Source organism: Panthera leo, chromosome B3 (genome assembly GCF_018350215.1).
Source record: "Panthera leo isolate Ple1 chromosome B3, P.leo_Ple1_pat1.1, whole genome shotgun sequence".
In the NCBI taxonomy this organism is placed as follows: Eukaryota; Metazoa; Chordata; class Mammalia; order Carnivora; family Felidae; genus Panthera; species Panthera leo.
Genome location: NC_056684.1, coordinates 85,750,153 through 85,768,351, shown reverse-complemented (window position 1 = coordinate 85,768,351; position 18,199 = coordinate 85,750,153). Strand labels below are relative to the sequence as shown.

General features: G+C 37.9%; 1 protein-coding gene across 1 annotated transcript in view; it reads left to right on the top strand.

Moving 5' to 3' along the window:
• Window positions 1–18,199, top strand: part of SLC25A21 (solute carrier family 25 member 21) — a 485,962-nt gene that overhangs the window by 277,713 nt on the left and 190,050 nt on the right. The window contains exon 2 of the mRNA XM_042943202.1: window positions 16,007–16,055. Within this exon, the coding sequence (XP_042799136.1) occupies window positions 16,007–16,055 (49 nt within the window). The remainder of the gene's footprint in view (window positions 1–16,006; window positions 16,056–18,199) is intronic.

Here is an 18,199-nt window from a genome sequence, read left to right as displayed (position 1 = left end):
TGAGCCACCCAGGTGCCCCTCTATTTACTTTAAAGTACACAATTCATGCATTGTGTTTATGTTTATGAAATTAGCTTTCACTGTCCATCTCATCCGCTAACCTTTTCTGGTAATAGTTTACCATAATTCAGGTTCCCTCAAAATATATCATTTTATTGCCTTTATCCCCTAATGGTTGAATTACTGATCCTGTGTAATTATACCACTACTTTGAAAGTTTGTCAGCTTTCACTTCATGATTTTTTTGTTTAACTTCTGCTGCTACTCCTCTGGATCATGTAAAAGATTATCCTACTCTCAGGGCACCTGGGTGGCTCAGTCAGTTAAGTGTCTGACTTTGGCTAAAGTCATGATCTCACAGTTCGTGGGTTCAAGCCCCACATCAGGTTCTGTACTGACAGCTCACAGCCTGGAGCCTGCTTCAGATTCTGTGTCTCCCTTTCTCTCTGCCCCTCCCCTGCTTGTGCTCTGTCTCTCAAAAATAAATAAACATTAAAAAAAATTTAAAGATTGTCTAGATTTTTTTTCTAGGGGAAAAAGTGTGGGATGTATCTTAAGCTTATCACGGATTTATTTCTAAATCTTGCAAATTAACATGTTTCCTTTCCTGTCACTGTTTCCTCTTATCCCTCCTTTCTGCCCTACTGGTCCATGCCTCCTAAGTTCTCCTTTGGATTTTCATCTCATGACCTAATGCCTCAGGGTTTTTTCCCCCCCATGAGGCAGCGTTTGCACACAGCTGTTCTGTAATGTATAGCATATATTGGCTTGAGAATGGAAATTTCACTTCTGTAAAGTGGTTTGGGATATACTTTTGTGCAAGATGCTATGCCAAACTGAACTGTGGATTGTAACATGCAGCCAGTTACCTCTGTTTGCCCCTCCAGGAAGCAGTGTACAGTTTTAATAATCATGATGCCCTATTGCAATGGCTTCCAGAGTTATTATGTAAACCTTTCAAGCACGGATTATGTCTTCCCTATTTCTCCACACCTTCCCTGATACAATAAATACTTTATAAATGACAAGTTTAGGTGAGCCAGGGCCTTATCCACAAGTTAACATAACATCTCATGCAGTATATATATATTTAAAACTTGAGCCATTTCATTTCCTTTCCAAGTTTGCTGATCTCACAGGAATATAGAATAACCAAACTATAAACTAAGAGCTCCTAGTAGGAAAGTGTTTTTTGAGATGAAGTGCAATTAATTAGTCCCAGTACCACTGTCATTGGATGGTTAGCAGTATGGAAAGGGAGTCAGTTAATTAGGATTAAAATTTAATTATTTGTAGAAGGAAGCAACAAGAGTATTGTTTAAATATTTCAAACCCAGTCTTATCTGTCAAATTACAAAGAAAAAGATGTTACAAAAAGATTTAAAACTCTGAAATTCTGTTTTCCATAACCCTTCATCCAGAGGTAAACATGTGACTAAAGCCTGACCAATCGGATGTCCACAACCTCTTGCCCACAGTGATTGGACTAGGGATTCACAGGTGACCACTGTGAGGCCAATCAAAGCCCTGCCAGGAATTTTTCTGTTATTGGAGAAGTGTCTGCTTGCCTCTTGCATCTTAAAGATTACTGGGTAGGAACAGGGGGATCTCCCAGGCAGATACCTCTCTGTGTTAGGAAATCTCTGTAGCAAGAGTGAATAAAGACAAGCAGAGACAAGCAGTTGAGAGAAAGGGAGATACAGTCTTGGAGCCAAGTATCCCTGCCATTTCCGTCATTTCAATTATAAGCCAACAAATTCCCCTTTTGTATTTAAACTGATTTGTGTTGAATTTTGTCTCAAACAACCAAAGGAGCCTTGACAAATTATTTTTGTTGGAATTGAGTACCTGCACGAATAAGATAAGCATTGTTTCTCTCACACAAATTCTTCCAGCTTTTCACTGGTAAGGTAAAACAGAAAACATGGAATATGTGTTCATTCTAGAAAACACTATTAGCACCATCAAAACACCGAAAGATCCTTTCGGGGGTATCTTTCAAGCCGTGTGAAACAAATAATGAATAAATTAAACTCTGCAATGGAAGAAACGGTATTGTTTCGTTTTCTAGACAATGGCATTTTAGACTCTTTGCTCATTTTGATAATTGTATTATGGTCCAACTTGAGCCATATTTTCCACATCAAGTTTAAATATCTTTTTCTTGATTCAGTTTTCAATTACTGGTGCTCCAAAACCCATTACAAAGCAAGAGAAGCCTTAGGCATAGCTTAGTGAACCCCGTAAACTTCATAGCCCTGGTCTTGATGGCATGCTTCATGATGTCACTCTTCTTTTTCTTTTTTCACTTTTCTTTTACAAATTCTCTATTTTATTTTATTTTTATTTTATCTTTTAAATATTTACTTTTGAGAGAGATAGAGAGTGGGGGAGGGGCAGAGAGAGAAAGGGACAGAGGATCCTAACTGGGCTCTGCCCTGCCAGCAGAGAGCCCAATGTGGGGCTCAAACCCATGAACCACGAGATCACGACCTGAGCCGAAGTCAGATGCTCAACTGACTGAGCTACCCAGGCACCCCTGTCACTCTTCTTTTTGAGAAAAAGCAGAATTCTCTTTCCTCCTTGGTGGTAGGTTGAATTTAATTCAGAAAAGTTACCATTTGTGAATTCATAATGTAGTTGACAACTGTGTGATTACATTACCTGATTTGGCATTTGCATGTGTTAGGCCTAAACTAACTGATAAAGCCTAACTGCTGTATCAAAGAGACCTAACAATACAGTGTCTTAAAGAATGAAAAGTATATTTCTCTTTCATGTAAAGTCCTGATGGCAATAGCTTAGTTTAGTATCAAATCTCTGCTCCCCATAATTACTCTGGGACACAGGTCCCTTCCAGTGGTTACTCCACCATCCTCTAAGGCCCTGTCTTGTCACCTATCTATAACGTATAACTTGAGTCACTACCGCACTGAAGCTCCAGTTAGTGGGAAGGGGAAATTAGTTCTTAAATTAGGTGGATTCATAGTCTTAGTCTCTGTGATTCTCACCTTACATGGGTGAGAACTTACTCATGTGGTCACACACAAGAGGTGCTAGAAAATGCCGTCTTTCTGAGGTATCATGGCCATGGATGAAAGACAGAATGGATTTTGGAGGAGCTCCAGTATTGTTCCCAGGCTTATAAGTGCCATTTTAGTTTCTGCCATTGTTCCAGATGTCTCCTGTAATACTTTTGTGTATAAGAGGGAAATGAAGAAATTGATCCTTATAGATAAATCAAAGTCTTACATGAAGAAATTAGAGTTATAATATAAACATTGCTCTTCCCTTTTTATTTATTCAAAAATTGCCTGAATTGGTACAGCCACTGTGGAGAAAAGTATGGAGGTGCTTCAAAAAAGTAAAAATACAAAATACTACATGATCCAATAATTCCACGATTGAGTATCTAAAGAAAACAAAAACACTAATTTGAAAAGATATAGGCACCCCTATGTTTACTGCAGCATTATTTACAATAGCCAAGGTATAGAAGCAACTTGTGTCAATATGATATGATTTCACTTATATGTGAAATCTTAAAAAAAATGAACAAACAAACAAAAAACAGTATCCAACCTATAAATACAGAGAACAAGCTAATGGTTGTTAGAGGGGAGGGGGATGGGAGGTTGGGCAAAATGAGTGAAGGGGAGTGGGAGATACAGGCTTCTGGTGATGGAATGAATAAGTCATGGGAAGAAAAGGCACATCATAGGGAATTTAGTCAGTGATATTCTAATAGTGTTGTGTGGGGACAGATGGTAATTACACTTGTGGTGAACACAGCATAATGTATAAATTGTTGAATCACTGTGTTGTACACCTGAAACTAATGTAACATACATGTAAGCTATACTTAAAAAAATTATCTGGTAGCTAAATCTAGTCTTTGAGTGAATGTCAAAGCCATGCCTTTCCTATGAGGTCAACAGAGTCTAAAGTATGAAAAATAGTTAATATTAATTTAGTTTTTTATGGATGGACAAGGCCCTTCACAATATTATATTTATTCATCTATGTTTTCAGACTTTGTAGGCACCTTGTAGAATTCCAGGGTAGATTGTTATATTATTATTTATTTATTATCTAGATAATGTTTCTATGAGTAGTAGCACATTCAGTGCTATTATAACTAAATGTTTGTGATAATGAAATTTATCTGCCTTTGTGTTTATGTAGTATCTTATACTTTAGTACCCAAATACTGTTTCTTGTTGGTATTTAATTTACATGAAGTATAATCAGTTTCATTTTTGCAAGTTTTTCATGTGGACATAAATATTAGTTTAATCTATATTTAGTAGAAATCTTGTGTGATTAAACTGTGTGAACGCCACATAGCAGTGAGAGGAGTCTCTAAAACTAAGTCAACCTTCTTTTTTTTCCCCCACAAGCCAAACCTTGATAAAGAATGTGGTATATGGAATTTACTTAAAGTGTAGGTACAGTAAGCTGACTCAGTAAGCTGGAGTTCATGGGAGCATGGCATAAAGTCTGATATTAAATACGTGTTTAAAAATAAGAGTTTCTGTAGCTATGGTACTACTAGGTCATTCAGCAATTATACAATTAAGAACAAACACCTAAAGGCAAGTTTTTAAGGCAGTGTGATTTATTAAATGCAGGAAACTTGGCTATATATTAATTAAAGCAATGATGGCAAGTATTTTAAGTCACAAGTCTTTTACTCCATCAAGATGAATAATAGATTGCAAGAAATAATACCAATTAGAACAAGAAGAAAAGCATTGTAACTTCATCCTGCTCTTTCTTTGGTGGCAATTGTTGTTTGTGACTTATAGATAAGAAAGAACTAGCCTCTTGTGAACTAAAATTCTGAATTCTTCTCTTAGCAAGAGGTTATGGATTTGCCTGAGGACTTCTTCCTATTTCTAGACGTCTGTCTGATGACTAAGGGCAAAGCTGGCATTGTAGCCACCTTTATTCTCCTCTTTTTAAAGTGCTCATATCCTTGGAAAAGAGCAGAGAAAGGAAGCTGTTTTCTGAGAGATGGAAGCCTTGCTGTCATTACTAAATCTGTGTGTGTGAAGCCTAGAAACATCTGCATGACAGTGTGGCAGATCATACCGACATGATGCCACTGAACGTAAAGTTGGGAAGGGAGGCATGCCGTCTTGCTTGGAAAAGCCAGCTTCACTACGTGACTGGGGGGTAAGCAGGGAAGGACTGGGTTCTGTTCCTGACTCTTGGGACAAATGGAGAGCTCCTTCTTTCTAGGTAATTCAAAAAAAAGGAGAAACAAAAACCAATATTATAAGTGAGAAAGAAGTCCTGAGGCAGAGCAGGATATTTTTGTCTTTCTAGTTGTTTGAGAAGCAGTAAGACAACAGAGTCACCAGAATGGGGCAAGTGTTCTGTAGAATGGAACTCGACAGGCTGCCCTTCCCCTAAGCCACAGAGTCCTAACCCCTTTCAGCTGCCCTTCTGCATTTCCATACACTTCCAATGTTGAAATGCTGGTCAGCTTGAACTTTTTTTTTACTTTAGATAAACAAAATACAGGCAAACTTCCTCTGAATACACACACACACACACACACACACACACACACACGCGTGTGTGTGTGTATGCATTTATATATATGTATCTGTATGCATTTATTATACATATATGTAGATATATCATATATATAATAAAACAAGTGATACCTCTATTTCTCTCTCTTTTATTCACATTTCCTTCTCCTTAAAGACACTTCTGAAAGTATTTTCCTGTCTGCCAACTTAATCCACAGCTTATTTCCCCCTGGTGTTTCTCTTTGCATTACCAATCGTGTTAAGGACCACCTAGAGCAATTAGCTTTCCATAAAAGATCAACGTATCTGAAAATTGATCCACTAACCCAAATGCACTTGGAGCTTGCTTGAAGTCTAATATAGAGTTAAGTATAACGAAAAGGAAAAGGATAATTTCCTTTGAGTTAAAATACAAAACAATAATTTTTAAAGATGTTACATTGAGCTGAAATGGAGTTTAAAAAGTTATTATAAAAACTTTGTTTATAAGTGAGATTTTCATTAGTTTCATAATTTTTCATAATCTTTCTTTGCATACAAAGGGTGATTTAAAAAAACTCACTTGTTTTTAAACTCTGCCTCAACTTTTCTTCATCCTTTGTATATGCTGAATCTACTATGATTTCTGGATCATAATATGTACATATACTATACCTCTAAAATATATTTTTCTAAATTCTTAACTCAGATAATAAACTCTATATGAACAAGGGATATGCACTAAGAAAAGTGTTGTACTTCATTTAGATATGTGCTAACAGCCTTGCTTGTGTTAGTTTCTCTAGAAAGATACATGCTAACAGTAAACTTCAAAATATTCACTTCAAGATTTTTCAAGAAAGGCTGTGGCTTGCCCAAAAGCATAACTTTTAACAGCATCTTTCAAACCTGCCAAATCACATTGCCTATTTGTCCAATTCAGTGTGCATAATATTAATTTACTGTGCCACAAAGGTAGTATGCCTTAACTGTTATTAGGGGAAAGCATAATATATTTGATTTCCCTTTATGAGTCTCACATTGCTTATAATTCAGTAGGGCTACCACATTTTCTGGGCAGGCTATCAAATAGGATGTTGTAATGATTTGCTTGACTAGTAGAGTAGATGAAAAAATATCAGTTCTGTCTGTAGCTGTTCTATTTTTGAATTTCAAGTTTGCACAGTTTGAAACCATTTATTCCTCTGTGGTTCTTTTTAAAAAAATAAAAAGACTCATTTATATTTTCAAGAGTTAAACACATTATACAAAATCATTTAGGGTAATGGTTAAAACAGGGTTAGAAATTGAGAGAACAAAAGAGAAGTCTTAGATTTAAGTTGAAAATGCTAAGGAAGGGACTGTAGAACAATGCAAAGAGTTTTGGTTTGATAAAAGGAAAACAGATTTTGCTTATAACTGATATCTTGGGGATCTGACTGCCTCAATTCTTTGTCTGCATTGCTATTCCTTTGTAGTTCACAGAGATGTTGAAATGTTTTCTGCTTCATAAAATGTTACTTGCCAAAATTATCTTTGGAATAATCCAGTTCTACTTAGGGATAGGTGTGGACTCGGAACCTACCAGCAGACTCCCTGTTTAAAGCATTATCATTGATTCCTTGAATGACTGACTGAGTTCTCATTCTGTACACTAAATTCTTAAAACTTTATCTTCTATATATCACTAAAAAGGAATCTTATCATTGTAGATTTTATATAATGGGATTTCTTTTTTCAGCAAATATTTACTGAGCAACTTCTAGGTGTCAGGCATGTTTTAGGTACTTAGTGCATATCAGTGGACAATACAGATAAAGATCTCTGCCCTGGTGAAGCTTATATTCTACTGGAGGAGACAGATATAAAACAATAAATATAATAAGTAATTAATGTACTCTGTTAGAAATTGATACGGCCTATAGAAAAAGAAACAGACCAGCATGAAGAGTTTTATTAGTGCTGGGGTAAGGAGGGGCAGGCTTCTCTGTTAGAGTGGTCAGGGTTACTCATTGACCACGTGAAGGTAGTTGGCCAAGTAGAGACTGGGGGAAGAGCATTCCAGGCAGAGGGGATGGAAAGTGCAAAGACCGAAAGCTGAAGTAGTCCTTGCAAGTTTGGGAAATAGTGAAGAGGTCAGTGTAGCCGAGTGGAAAAAGTGAGGGAGAGAGTAGAAAGAAAATTGGTGAGAGAAGGAATGCAGGCCAGGATTGCATATGGCTTTTCTCTGGGAGACATGGGGAACCATTGCTAACCAGAGGAATGGCATGAAATAACTTCCACTTTAAAAGGATCATTCAGACTCCTGGGTGAAAACAGATGGAAGGGGTCAAAGGTGGATGGAGGGAGACCTGTTAATGAGGTGTTGCAGTTAATCAGCTGAGAAATGATGATCATGACTTGGACCAGAGTAGGCGCAGTAGAGGAAGTGAGAGAAGGTAGAAGTCTGGATATATTTTGAAGTAGAGCCAATGGGATTTCCTGATAGGTTGGAATAGGATTTTGAGAGAAAGAGGAGTCCACAGTGAGTCTAAGGTTGAGCAGATTGGTTTTGCTTTGTGTTTTGTTTTGTTTTGTTTTGTTTTGTTTTGTTTTGTTTTAGTAGGGGTGGGAAGGAAGAGGGTCCAGAGTCTAGTTTTAGGCATGTGAATTTTAAGAGGTCTGTTAGATATTGAAGCACAGATGCCAAATAGGCAATCAGATACTTAAGTCTAGATTTGAAAGAGAAGTCTAGACTCAAAATGTAAATTGACAAGTTGTTAGCACATAGATGGTGATTAAAACCATGGGTTGGAGTGAGATCGCCAAGGGAGTGAGTGTAGATAGAGAACTTCTTGAATGATTTTCATGTATTTGATGCTGTTTACTCAGTGGACCAATAAAGGCAATACTCCCTCTTCGGAAAGAACTGTGGTTTGTATTTGACTACGCATTTTCACAAGTCCAGGAGATGCCCTTCACATAGACTATAATATCTGGAGCTGAATACTACAATGGCTGGTAGGGGGTAGGGGAGAAGTATAAAAAGACCGTTACATATTTCTGTACATTGCTAGGCATAGTTTGGTATGATAAATGCTATTCTTGATATATGTAATAGAATTGTAATGTAACGTAATTGATAATGTTAAATATTTTATAACTGGTATATATAATGGAATCATAGAGAAAGATAACAGTGACTTGACTTGGTGATAAGATGGTGGAGTAAATTTAGAATACTCTGTTCTCTGATGTTTCTTAGAACAGATTAATGTATAAAAACATTGTTTATAGTTAAAATTAAGACCTTTAACTGAAAGATCACTCAACACTGCCTTTAATGATCTCTGTTTGAATCTACTTTCAGGGACCCAGTTTGTCTTCCACATTCTCCCATCCCGTTGCTAAAAAGGTTACTGAAGCCCATTGCAACACTGTTCATGAGTGAGAGCAGAGGTGGGCCAGGAAGGAAAGCACAGGGATGCATTCTAGGTTTCTGTACTTTTGGATTCCATTAGGAGTCAGTAGGGGTCAAATATGTCCTGTGGTCATCAGTCCATCAATGTAGCAGGACACTTTCCAATGTCTCTTTTCTGTGGCCCAGGATGTAAAGGGATAGGGGGAAAAAAAGATCTTTTGCTTTATGTTGTAAGCATTTAAATCTCTAGAATGAAAAAGAACAATCCCATCCTTTCTGGAAAGTGATGCCTTCTATGTGATTTTTCTACTTCCAGCTCTCAGGAAAAAGGCTATCGTTGAGATGAGGTATCTGTTGGTGGTCGTGGGCAAGTAGGTGAGAATTGTAGACACTGCCTGCTGGAAATACATACATTGATAAATATATATATATATATATATATATATATATATATATATATATATATTTATATGTAATTTTTTAAGTGTCTCTACCTTACAGAAGTCAGATTTGTGACCAAGGACAAGTAATTTGAAATATAAAGCACACTCAAACTACAGAAGAATTACAATTTTACTTTAAACTTGTTAAATATGTGTCTGTATTTTCTGTCATTTGTTTTATAAGAACCATGATATAGTTCCTTGAAGACAGTTGTCAATTTGGGATAAAAGTAAAGGTTTATGCAAGACTAGAATTGATACAGAAATTAAATAGCAATATTTTGCATTGTAAATAGCAGCACTAAATCCCTGGGCCTGAAACAGTTTTATGCAGATTGCTATTCTCTCTCAATGTCTTCCCTCTACCTGGAAAGCCCTTCTCAATGTGTCGTACCTGTGCCCACCTTTGAAATCCTTCAGCCTTTTAGGCACCCTTGATGGTGCTTCAGGCTTTGTCCCTAGGACCTAGCACAGCACCTAGCATGTACACAGCCCTCAAGAATTATTTGTCAATCAATTAGGTGCTGATTGGTTGCCTTCTTTACATAGCTGAACATCTGAGCATGTGATGAACAATATTGCAATTTTGTATTCAAGTACTTAATGTACTTTATTTCATATAATTTTTACCAACATTTCTTGTCCTTACTTGCTTATTTGTATAATACTCAAACTAATGACATAAATGTAGAATAAATAGCTGTCAGTTCAGTTTATCTTGAGAATTACCTGAGATAATGGCAGAGGCAGTAACCCTAATCAGCTTTAATTTATTTATTCAACAAATTTTTATAGAGCTTGCTGAGTGCCAGCCATTATGCAAAGTGATGGGATGCAAAGGTGAATAAGGCAGGTGGAGTCTCTGTCCCCCTGGAGCTTTCAGGCAAGAAAACACAGTTGCAGTGCCATGTAATAACACAAGTTCAAGGTACTGTGGGAGCACAACAAAGGGCACGCATATCAGTTAGATTCAGATTCAGGTACAATGGCAGAAAACCCAAATAACAGTAGTTTAAAAGAAATGGACACTTCTCTCCAACATGGATGCCTGGAGGTAGATAGATCAGATCTCCATGATTTAGAGACTGCCTCTGTCCTGTTGCTGTGTTGTGTGCCCAAAGTCACCTCATTGTCCAAGATACCTGCTCCAACCCTAGGTTCACATCCCATCAGTAGGAAGGAGGAAAAGGGAGGAAAGGAACAGCCTCCCTATTTTTAGAAGTCTTCTCAGAAGCTCAAGTATTCAAGTGCGCAAACCACTTTCACTTATACCCCATTGGCCAGAACTTGCTCACATGGTAATGCCTACCAGCAAGAGAGGCTGGAAAATGCAATATTTATTCTGGGCAGCCAGGAAGAAGAAGGAGGGGATGAATATTAGGGGACAACTAACAGTCTTTGCCCGAGGATTTCTGGTAAGATGGTTGCCCAAATTGAGATCTGAAGGGAAGTAGGATTCTTGGAAGAAGTCTGTGTGTGTGTGTGTGTGTGTGTGTGTGTGTGTGTGTGTGTGTGTCTTTACAGGACATTTCAGAGAAAAAGGAAAGGCCCAGAGAATTGAACACTGAGAAGAAACTGTTCTTTTACCAATCATGATTAAATCACTGTATGATAGTGTCTGTACTCTTCTTAGGAAAAGATGTGGGCTCAAGTTAAATCTGACGAAGAGGATGGGGTACATGTTCAGTACAGTTTTGTGGTTAAATAGGCCAAGAGTCCTATTCAGAAAAAAAAATGGAGGCTGGGAGACGGTTTACAACAAGGTCATGTTAGTCCTTTTCCAGCAATACTGGCTCAGGTGAAATCATGTATGTAAGCCAGTTGAAAGAAGGGAGCAGTTAGGGGAAACCCCAAGGTAAGGTTCAGGGGCTAGCCCATACCTTTCTGTGCTCATGACTGGGTCACATTACCAGTTTCATTTGAATCATACAGAAATGGTCATGGTCACTGAAGTGACATGGATCTGTAAGAACAATGAAAACATTTACAATATGATAAATTCACAATATCAACCTGCTTTGGGATTTCTTAATTTTCATAAATTCTGGCCTTATAAAATTAGTCTTTTATCTAATTTAAATAAATCTAATAGCAATTCTTGCTAGCTTGTTACTGTGATAAATAAGCAATTGCCTCAAAAATAACAAATGAAATATCTTGAACTTCCTTATATATAGCATGTTATTTGGAAAATGTACTTTTTAAACATGTTTTTATACATTTTTTACTGTATTTTGGTTAAGTTTTGATTATGCTTTTTATCCACAAAATGAATAAAAGATGCAGATAGTCCAATACATTTAAAAATAAACCTATCTTGAAGATATTTTATCTCTAAAGTGTCTATTTTTCTGGTTTGAAGATCAAGCACATAATTTAATTTGAAAAACAACCAGAAAGAGTTATAAGGAAAGCTCTCATCTAAATCTATAATTATGTAGGTTCTCACTTCTTTTTCATATTCCTTCTCAAATATCATGAAGTTATAACCTTTTTTTTCCAAGGAAATTGGTTCCATGGTTGATAGTTAGCAATACCATTTTTGTATTATGCATTGGTAGAGGAGATTGAACCTTTTTATTTTGTGTTCATCTGTGGCTGGTGAGTTTAATAAATGCTAAGTTGTGAGAGCAAAACTTCTAGGTCTCATTTGTTTTCAGACTCGTGTGTCTTGAGTTGGCAATTTCAAAGTCATCTTCTTGCCTATGTTAAACTTTGAATTTTATGAGAAAAGAGAAATCATTAAATCTGTGTCCTCTAACCCATTATTTAGATAATGACTTCATCCTAGATAATAGAATTGCCAAATAGTACACAGTACAGTTCAGTTTCCAGGGGTCACATCTAGGCCTATGACAACATGATTCATCTTGTTCTACTTTTATGGTTATTTCCATCAATAATTATCAGAATCTCACAGCCCCTAGCTATCCAGTAGAGGACAACAACCCAACAACCAGCCATTCCTACCCTGAGTCAATCTGGATTTAACTCTGAACTCTGATTGAAAACCAAAACTTCCATATCATTGCCAACATATCTGTCCTTTCTGCTTATGATGCATTTTGCTGCTTACTTGAATTCTTCAAGATTACTTGTTTTGATTAAAGATGACAATGAATGAACAACCAAGAGATTCTGGACAAATTACATTTGATAATTTAAGTCCTACTTTCCTATTGGCCAAGTTACAGTTTAGTAGGTAGCTGTATAGATGGGCATTACAGGTACATGAGACATTGGGCCATCTATGCTCTGATGAGAGATCATGCTTTTACTGGTAACCAAAGGGTAGCAGTTGGAGCCTCAGTGCTCATGTTTGTATGTGAATGTGTGATTGGGAACAGTGGGAGGATTAGTAGACATATTATTAGATTGTTGGGAGAGCGTGTTAACAGAGGCTAATATCTCACTTCTTAAAATCTCTCAATATGGGCCACCTGGGTGGCTCAGTCAGTTGAGCATCTGACTCTTGATCTCAGCTGAGGTCTTGATCTCAGGGTCGTGAGTTCAAGCGCTGTGTTGGGCTCCACTCTGGACATGAAGCCTACTTTATTTTTTTTTTTTCAACGTTTTTAATTTATTTTTGGGACAGAGAGAGACAGAGCATGAACGGGGGAGGGGCAGAGAGAGAGGGAGACACAGAATCGGAAACAGGCTCCAGGCTCCGAGCCATCAGCCCAGAGCCTGACGCGGGGCTCGAACTCACGGACCGCGAGATCGTGACCTGGCTGAAGTCGGACGCTTAACCGACTGCGCCACCCAGGCGCCCCGAAGCCTGCTTTAAAAATAAAATAAAATAGGCGTGCCTGGGTGGCTCAGTCAGTTAAGCGTCCAACTCTTGATTTTGGTTCAGGTCATGCATGATCTCACTGTTTGTGAGTTTGAGCTCCACTGCAGGCTCTGTCCTCACAGAGCACAGCCTACTTGGAATTCTTTCTCCCTCTCTTTCTGCCCCTCCCCTGCTCACGCTCCTGCACTCTTTCTGTCTGTCTGTCTCTTTCTCTCAAAATTAAAATAAAATAAAATAAAATCCCTCAGAATGTCTTCAATGAACATGGATACATTAAGAAATAAGAAAAAACAACCAAAGAGCTATTTTTTTAGAATATCTTTCACTGGCATTTTATGGCCTGTGGGATGAATTACAAGTGCCTGAACATGAATCTGACCCTGACCTATACACTTACAGCCTCATCTCTTGCCATGTCCTGCCTTCAACCCTCAGCTACTGCAATGCTTATCTTGTTCTTTCCTCTTTCCTTCTTTTTGTATGCAGTGTCTCCTCCATGCCTGATGCTCATTCTGTCCTCTTTCGGCCTCGAATCCCTTTCCACCTCTCACCCAACTCCAGGCTGGATCAGGAGCCTCTCTCTGCTGTGTTCCCATAAACTCTGACCATTGCACCTCCTCCCGTGCGTTATTGTTTGTTCTTGTGTGTCCATTCCCTTCACTAGACTCTATCCTCAATGCCAGACACATAAAAGACAACCAATGTAAGCTTGTTGGATAAAATGAATGTTTCAGTGCATACTAGAGGTTGGAAAAGAATTTTAAGTAACCAGAAAACTATAGCAATCTAAGGTAGTTACCTACTTACTACCAGAAATGCCCATTAGCAAACAGGAAACGAGGAAAATTTTGCAAATAGGTATAGATAAATGTGAATAGATTCTATGAATTCTGTTACTGGTTTTAATAAGTTGTTGGGATTGTTAGTTCCTGTGGTAAATTTTTTGAGAAATATATCAACTAGTGCTATTTGGTGTTTAACATGTTGCTTCTTTTCTAATGCCACGTTAGCGGGAGAAACTGTGTCCTTGCTTTGCTAAACTGATTCTGAGTATCTTACTACCTTATGCTCATGAGATGCACATAAGTGCACTTAATAGAAGCTTCTTGCTTGGTAAGAACTATATTTTGTACGTCTCAGTTTCCAGGGTAAATCCTATTTATGAAATTAGAGCTTTATCGTTTTCTAGCTAATGTAATAACATTTAAGTTAGAATTATAAGTAAAACATATAGTACCTTAAAGGTACGATAGACCATTTAACTTTTCCCTTTACAGGTAAGGGACTGATGTCCCCAGGGGTAAATTTTCATTCCCTGAAGGCACCAGGATGAGAACTCTGGTCACCTGATTCTTACTTCAAGGTGAATGTGAATTTTAAAGCAAGAGGAAATGTACTGAGACTTTCCTGGTTGCAAGTAAGAAACCCACCCGTGCAATCCTGAGTAACAGATCTTATTCTGAAGTTAAAACAGTGCCCAGTGGCTTTACTATTGTGCCTAGCAATTCTGTTGCCTCTGCTGTCCTACATCGTTCTCCTCCCATCTCTAGGCAATGGGACTGATTGGGTCAGTGATTTGGTTACCAACCACTAAAGAGCATTCCTGCTGGGAAACCTGTGGCACAGGCATTAATATTGGATCCTGTTAGTTTCAGCCAAAGGAAGACAGTTGTTTTGGGTCAATACATAAGAACTTTGGGCTAACTGGACTTTACCAGTATGGGGAGTAAGAGACATTTGTATATATAAATATGGAATGGGGAAGGTGAACTAAAGCACAGCTAAGCTCAAATTGAGTTAGTTTGCAAATGGAAAGAGTGGTAAGTGGTCTGTGTTTAAGAAACTACCCACAAATAATATGGCTTTTGGGCAAATCAACCAACACTGTCAACCTCTGTTTGCTTATATTCAAGTAAAGATGAAGATAATACATACTCACCTTGCTTAGTAGTTTTGCATACCTGTGATACTGTGTGTTAAATGACCATCGCTGCCGTCATTATTTTTACTACCGCTAGTACATAATACTATTTTTACTGCTACTATTGTTACATGCCAGTAGTTTGTAATTGAGCAGTCTTCTCTGCTCAGTTAGACAACAGGAGGGCTTTACAATGGATTTGCAAGAACGTATAGAAATTCTAAGTGTGCAATTGTTAAGATCATGGGCTTTTTATGAGGTTACTGCATATTTCTTAGCTGTAAGATCTTAGACAAGTTGTTAACGTTGTGTGCTTCAATGATCTCATCTGTAAAATGGGAATAATTATACCTGCTACCCAGCAAGCTCTTGTGAAGATTAAATGAGATAAACTAGGCACTGCTTAGAATACTGTCTAGCATGCAAAGAACACTTAATATATATTCTCTATTAAGCTATTAATGTATTAAATATGCATTGGATCCTTGTACCTACCCAGGGAGATAAACGACATCATTATCTTTATTTCATGCACACTGAGATTGAGGCTATGATTTGTCATGTTAGTGAGTGGCAGAAGTGCTGAAACCAAGCTTCTCTCCCTTCTTTCCTTCTTTTCTTTCCTCCTTTCCTTTGACATATATTTATTTATTGGACTGGAATGGTACACAATAGTTCCTGCCTAGATGATTGGAATTTTGGACATCTGATTCCTTTTGCATTTTCTTTCCCCTACAGCCCCACCTCCATGCTTGTGCCAGAGCACTCATACTTTTGTCTTTTGCTACTAGTCTCTGACTACGAGCTGTCATTTCCAAAGCCCCGAGTTTTATTTGAATCTTCATACTTGAGAAATCAATGGGGTCAAGGAAACAAGAACCAGTGTTTACATAAGTGTTTATTGGACTTTTCTTTATCGTCTTTCAGGTCTTGTAGAAATTTGCCTGATGCACCCCCTCGACGTGGTGAAAACCAGGTAAGGTTCTGCATGAACAAGCTTTATTGACTTTGGCTGATATCCAAATTAAGATGTCAGAACACTAAATGCTAGAACTTGTCCTAGGCCAGTAGCTTCTCCCAATAATGGCATTTATATTTACTTCTTAAGGAAAATGCTATCTGACAGATAAAATGTGAATAGGGAAAAGCATTTTTGGAAAGAGGTCATCAGAAGGTATATGATATTTTACTGACTTCACATGACAACCATTAGGTATGATTTGTGGCTAAGCTGGTAAGCGGGATAAATTTATCAAAGTGATGTAAAAACTGAAATTCAGTGAATTATGACAGCAGACTTTCATTAGGCATTGCATATAACAGATTGCTACTTAATAGTCAGCATTTTGATGTGAGACTTCAAAATTTCGGGGCGCCTGGGTGGCTTAGTCGGTTAAACGTCCGATTTCGGCTCAGGTCATGATCTCGCAGTCTGTGAGTTCAAGCCCCACGTCGGGCTCTGTGCTGACAGCTCAGAGCCTGGAGCCTGTTTCGGATTCTGTGTCTCCCTCTCTCTCTGACCCTCCCCCGTTCATGCTCTGTCTCTCTCTGTCTCAAAAATAAATAAATGTTTAAAAAAAAAAGACAAAATTTCAAGTAAACTTCTTAAATAGTGCTTAAAGTGGCAACCGTTTGCCAATGCAAAATGCCATATTTCTAGGAAAATGCATTTGCTCTTAAAGGAAGATGCAAATCAGGGCAATGTAATAGTTCTATTTACCATTTGAAAAAAGTGAAAAAAATTCATCTGGGTTTTACTATGATCTAGAGCATTTTTAAAAATAAATCTGTGGCTGAATTACTGAGCTCTCTATTTTTTAAATTAGAAGCTGTTAGAGTTTAGTGAAAGTTTCCATTTATTTGCATTGTGTCAAACCTAAGAGCAGCGTACCTACGTTGGAGCTCAATAGCAAACAGTGCCTTGCAACCAATGGTGGTTGAACAGACCCTCACTGCCGAAGTTAGAAAATACTTGAAGAGTCAGGCTGATCATTGAATGGACATGTTGCTTAATTTCCCTAAAGAGGCAGCAGAATCTTAAGCTGCCTACTGAAAGCAAGGCTGTGACATGCAAATAATATTGCATTTCTAAATGAGAGAAGATGAGAATTTGGCCCTGTCTTAGCTTGAGCAGCTATAACAAAATACTCATAGACTGGATGGCTAAAGCAACAGACATTTATTATAATTCTGGGGCTGGAAAGTCCAAGATCAAAGTGCCAGTCCATTTGGTTCTTGGTAAGAGCCCTCTTCCTGACTTGTAAACAGCCACCTCCTTGTTGTGTCTTCACTTGAGGGAGAGAGGCAGCTCTGATATCTTTCCCTCTACTTATCAGAGCACTAACCCCATTATCAGCACTCCACCGAGTCTAATATCATGACATCACCTAAACCTAACTACCTCCCCAAAGGCCCCATTTCCAAATAACATCACACTGGGGTTAGGGGTCCAATATATGAATCTGGGGGGACACAAACATTCAGTCCATTACAGCCTCAAGTCACCAAACCCAAACAGAGAAAGAAAACCACAATTACATTCAAATGTAAAATTGCATGCACTCCCTGGCCCATCTTTTTACAGTGTTCAGAAACAGAAAGCAAAACTCACTGGCATTTCCTTCTTAGACTGCATGCCAACCTTTGAAAAGCCAAAATATTGTTTCTAGCCTCACTGAGGAATAAACTGGTTTTTTTAAGGTTAATTTCCTAAATTGGTGACATGTTCGAATGAGCACAGAGGAGAAATAAGAATGATTTAAATAAGACATGATATTGAAATTATGCTCACTCATTCAGTCACACAATCATTCATTCATTTACTTATTAAGTATCTAGTGCCTGTGGGTTCCAGGTGAGCTCTGTCCTAAAGATCTCACAGTCTGATGAGTTAGTAGGAATTTCATCACAGTAAGTTTCAAAAATTGTATTATTTCATGGTACTGGGTTCGAATAGAATACTTCTTGAAATGGATGTGCCAAGTAACTGGGGCTTTACATCTTTTTTGTTACATGGATATTTTGAAAATAGCATTCATTGATTGGAATCAGTCACATGCTGTTGTCTAACTTCAGAGGGGAGGGAAAATATAATTCATCCAGGTGCCCTGAAGAAGAAGG